The sequence below is a fragment of the Syzygium oleosum genome, unplaced genomic scaffold (assembly GCF_021117445.2).
Source record: "Syzygium oleosum isolate NSW1041296 unplaced genomic scaffold, Sole_v2.1 Sole_v2.01, whole genome shotgun sequence".
Lineage (NCBI taxonomy): Eukaryota > Viridiplantae > Streptophyta > Magnoliopsida > Myrtales > Myrtaceae > Syzygium > Syzygium oleosum.
In genome coordinates, this window is record NW_026607485.1 from 12,190,308 (window position 1) to 12,194,911 (window position 4,604).

General features: G+C 40.3%; 1 protein-coding gene across 1 annotated transcript; it reads left to right on the top strand.

Moving 5' to 3' along the window:
* The first annotated feature begins 2,234 nt into the window (after nucleotides 1–2,234).
* LOC130140991 (uncharacterized) lies at nucleotides 2,235–3,582 on the top strand. The gene is made up of 2 exons (XM_056321549.1): nucleotides 2,235–2,551; nucleotides 3,391–3,582. The coding sequence occupies exons 1-2, from the start codon at nucleotides 2,290–2,292 to the stop codon at nucleotides 3,480–3,482; spliced, it is 354 nt and encodes a 117-aa protein (XP_056177524.1). The 5' UTR covers nucleotides 2,235–2,289; the 3' UTR covers nucleotides 3,483–3,582.
* The last annotated feature ends 1,022 nt before the right edge of the window (nucleotides 3,583–4,604 follow it).

A 4,604-nucleotide genomic window follows, 5' to 3' on the forward strand; every position in this document is an offset into this window, starting at 1 on the left:
TCCGGAATTCGCCCTTGGTTTCGGCACATTCGTGCGACCACCGTCTCAAAGTTGGGCGCATCATTCACGACTCGCGCAAACACAGCCACTTCCTCGCGTCTTACGCGCACGGTCTCTCGGATGTAATCTTCGAGAATACCCGTTTGATCGTTCAAGGGACCTCATGGACAGGATGACTGCATACCTCAGGGAAGAAGGGTGTCGGCAGCAGATGCTGGCCGCGGAGGTCCCTTAGGCATCATGAGTAGGAAAGCCGTCGTGTCCACTGCCGGCACCTACGTCGGAGTTTCTTTCGTCCCTACCGAGACAAGGCCTAGAGGCCGAAGAGCCGCCCGTGCCAGAATCCCGAGCGCCATAAGACGGCTCGACCGCTCGACCACGACTGTGGCATGCTCCAGCGCAAAAGCTCAGAGTTTGATCAAATGCGGGTGCGCATGAGTTTTCGGACTTAGTTTCCATACTCCTTTGCGCGGGACTTTCTCGTTCTACTGGAGTGGGCCGTGAAACTTTATAGCTTTCAAAACCCCCGAAAACAAGAAGAAGAAAACTCCATGTACATTGCAATTAGAAAATTTAATGATATTGCATGGTAAGAACTTGTTCGAGGAAATAAAATGAATTTGTTTCCATATTTACCCTTATAATCGATAATGAAAAGACTATAAAAAGATTAGCTCATATTTCTTATAACTTTGAATTTTTCCTCTCCCAGGAAATTACCTATTATATATTCCCTCAGCCAACCACTCGACTTCACGCACGTGCGTAGCGCGTGACCTTGCACGTGAAATTGCGGATTTTAATCCCTCGGCCATCTGCTGGATTTGAAGCACTAGTTATAACGACGGGAAGTTTTTCTGGACACCATCTATAACCGGGAAGCATGTCTAACTATTGGTAACATCTTAAATTCTTAATGTCCTATTCAATACATTTATTGAGTAATACAATTTTTTTGCCTTATTTTCTTTTAATGACATGATATGAAGTTGAAATCAAATAGATCATTCATTGTTCTTTCCAAATGTTTTAACAGGAAACGATATATAACCTCTCATTGTAAAGAATCATGAAGATAATAACTTGGACATATCTATATTTAAAGGATTCTTCAAATTTATTCTATATTAAGATTAAAAGATAAAATGTGAATTGAGCCACTTTTGTCACGAAGTTTAATGAATTAACAGTAAAATTCGGTCATGTCAATGTGACTTTATTTTGTATACTTCTCTTTGGAATATATATAAGAGAACTTGGGCGGTGATTAAGATTTCTAAAAAATAGGACGTCCTCTTACCTTTATTAAAATGTTATAGGATAAATATCAATGCTAAATTACTAAGGTTTTAGCAAATGTTTTGCTAATACTCAAGTTGCCTATACAAAGACAAATGTTGTCTACTATTTATAGATTATTTTGCAGGATTATTTTGCTAAAGCAAATGTAACGTGACTTGAATTTTGCTTACTGATCTGTTATCTTTGAAAAATCCTTGATGTGATGAGGAGGTGCATAGATCACGATACATGAGAGTTTGAGACTCATCTCAGCTTTTCTTTTCCTTTTTATGCGTCCAATATTTTATGTAATAATTAGCTATTCATTTATTTATTTTTATGGAGAGAGAGAGAGAGAGAGAGAGTAGAGTCTAAAAAAATTATTAATTGTGCTCGATACGTATAGGTCCCGTACAAGTGAGTCATCGGATCATGTATATCCCCCGTGATATCCACACGATCTGACGGATCGAATGCATTAATAGCTGAAAGAAATAACGGGCATGTTTTCCATGCATGTTTATGACCTATTGATCCAAAAGAACGATAACGATGGACAGAGAAAGTGACTCAGCAACTAATGCAGATTACTTCACTCCGAAATTAAGGATTCTCGCGATCACATGGCACGCACATGATGCGATGACTCACTTGTACCGGACCGATATCCACCAAGAACAACCAATAATTTTTCAGGGTCTACTACTGTCTGGCTGTCTCCTTGGAAAAATATATAAAACGAATAGCTAATTATTACATTAGATATGGGATGCATGAAAAGGAAAGAAAAAATCGAAATCAGCCTGAAAATCTCTATGCGCAATTAAGGTAAACCTTATTAACTGAGGAATACATGTTTGCCTCAATAATTAAGGCTAGAATATACCATTCAATTTGCTTGTACCAAGCCACGCCCATAAATAACCTACCCGGGGTTGCTTCTTGGTACTCCAGAAGCACTTAGAACACGAGATTGCAGAGTGAAATCAGAAAGGGTGAAGAATAGCCATGGAAGTCGAGGCATCGAGGAAGATGGTCCTGATGGTCACGGCGGTGCTGATGTTCTCGACCTTTGTTGCTGAGATAAGTGCCGAGGATGCTGCGGCTTGTGAGAGAGAGTGCGTAAATATCTGTTCAGGCACTGAGAACCCACTCTCTTGCTATGCCACATGCGCTAGAAGCTGTCGGGGGAGTGATGGGGCTGTGCCGCCGGAATTGGGCCATTGCAAGCTTGGTTGCTTGGCGTCGACGTGCTTCGATCAACGTTCAGGTATTCGCACGCCGAAATATTGGTTCTTAGATTCGATTTTGGATAGCTATTGACCCAATTGATTTTGCCGAAATCATGGCGAAAGAAAGGTCCCATCGGGTGTTTTCCTCGATCAATTGCACATCATCTGGGCTATTGATGATCAAATTTTGGGATAATTGTCCAAAAAATCTTCAACCTATTGTACGGTAGCCAATCTAGTCCTAAACCTTTCAATTGTGTCAATATAGTCATAAACCTCTTGACAATTTTACCAATTTAGTCCTAAACATTTTTATGATATGCCAATTTAGTCCTAATCTTATTATTTGGCTATTTGGCCGGAAGGACTACATTGATAAATCGTCAAAAAAGTTTAAGACTAAATTGACAAATCATCAAAATATTCAGGACTAAATTGGCACAATTGAAAGATTTGGGATGAAATTGGCAAACAATCAAAAGGTTTATACTAAATTGGCACAATTGAAAAGTTTATGACTGAATTGGCCTCCATACAACAGGTTAGCACTTTTTGGACAATTTTCCCGTTAATTTTCCCTCATTCAATATGAATATGATTCGCATCATTACTATATGAATCTAATTTGTGTGAATATCTCTAAATTCGCAAATGGGTAGGGTAGGAGAGAATCAATCAGTTCCTTTTGAAAAAAGAGTACAAATTTTCATCAGTCTCTTTACTGTTGGTGGGTTGCAGATGTAAAGATATGACCTTTCTTTTCATGGTGTTATGAGTCCTCATAACTTACATACCGAACATTTATTCCATCTTCCATAAAAATAACACGAGCTCCTCCTTGTTTTTCCCCCATCCTTTTGTTTGCAACTTGTTGTAGATGGAAAGAAAGTCGAAGCATACAAAGAGAAGGCTGAAGCTTGTGTGACCTCATGTTCGGAAAGTTGCCAAAAGTCTTATGTACCACATTAGGATTGCAAATTTGAAGGACGGAGGGAGAGAAATGCAATAAATGTGTAATTTCTTTTCTAGAAATCTCTGAGTTGCTTATAAATCATCCGCCATTTATTTAGTTTGCCGCAATTTAAATTCATTCACAAATAATTCGTGTTAATCAATTAGGCACCCTAGGCGATCTAGATCTGCATTCCGAGTCCAATGCACACGATATGTTAGATTATGTGGATATCACATGGTATATACATAATCTAGTGACTCACTTTTACCGGAGCTATATGTACCGAGCACAACTAATAATTTTTCAAACTCTCCCCTCTATCTCCTCGAAAATAAATAATTGAATGGCTAATTATTTCATTAGATATTGGATGCACAAAAAAGGAGACAAAAATTTAGATCAGTACGAAACTCTCGTGAATCGTGATCTATGCGCAATACTATCTATTCTAGCCTCCATAAGTGAGGATGATATTTTTTTCCTCTTTGAACGCCACCAGCGACCCAAAATCCTGGATCGCTTCATAGGAAAACAAACTAGGATGGTGTTGAGAAGGTCGGGGCTGGCCACGAGTCGCGGACGGTAGTGAACCGGTTCAACCCCGCCCATGTCGGAAGACTCCATTTTTCCTATCGAGATGGGAGGCTTAAGCTCCGAGTATCACTCACCCAATAGGTGTCAAAACCTCACTTGAACTTGTGCATGCCTCTGTGCCCTCACTAGCCTCTATCAACTCTACGAGTTTTCACTAGCTTATTATCCCTTTGTGTTTATCTAGTGCACCGCAATTTAAATTCATTTGCAAATAATCCGCAATAATAGATTGGGCCCTCTAGGTGTCCAATTCGATGGACGTATGGTTTGTCTATGGGCTTTAGCTACCCAATCTGCTACTCCATTTGCCTCTCTTCCACGATGGGCAAACGAAACATTTGAGAGTCGGCCCAATAGCCTCGTTGAGGCGCTTTCCAGCATGCCGAAGTCGCGAGGTGAGCGCCCGGAGCATGATTTAGTGAGTTCCAAGCTTGTTCAACTGTAATGATTTCAACTTTTCTTTCTTTTGCATGCGCAGCGAGATAATGGTTGCAGGTTCTTCAGGTGGGTCGATCCCCCTTGATCTGTGCTCGAGCTCCCCG

Excerpts from the sequence above, each read along its gene's own strand:
- LOC130140991 (XM_056321549.1), top strand. The coding sequence starts at position 2,290 with ATGGAAGTCGAGGCATCGAGGAAGATGGTCCTGATGGTCACGGCGGTG. Across the intron at positions 2,552-3,390 it reads GTGCTTCGATCAACGTTCAG|ATGGAAAGAAAGTCGAAGCA; the intron begins GTATTCGCACGC and ends AACTTGTTGTAG.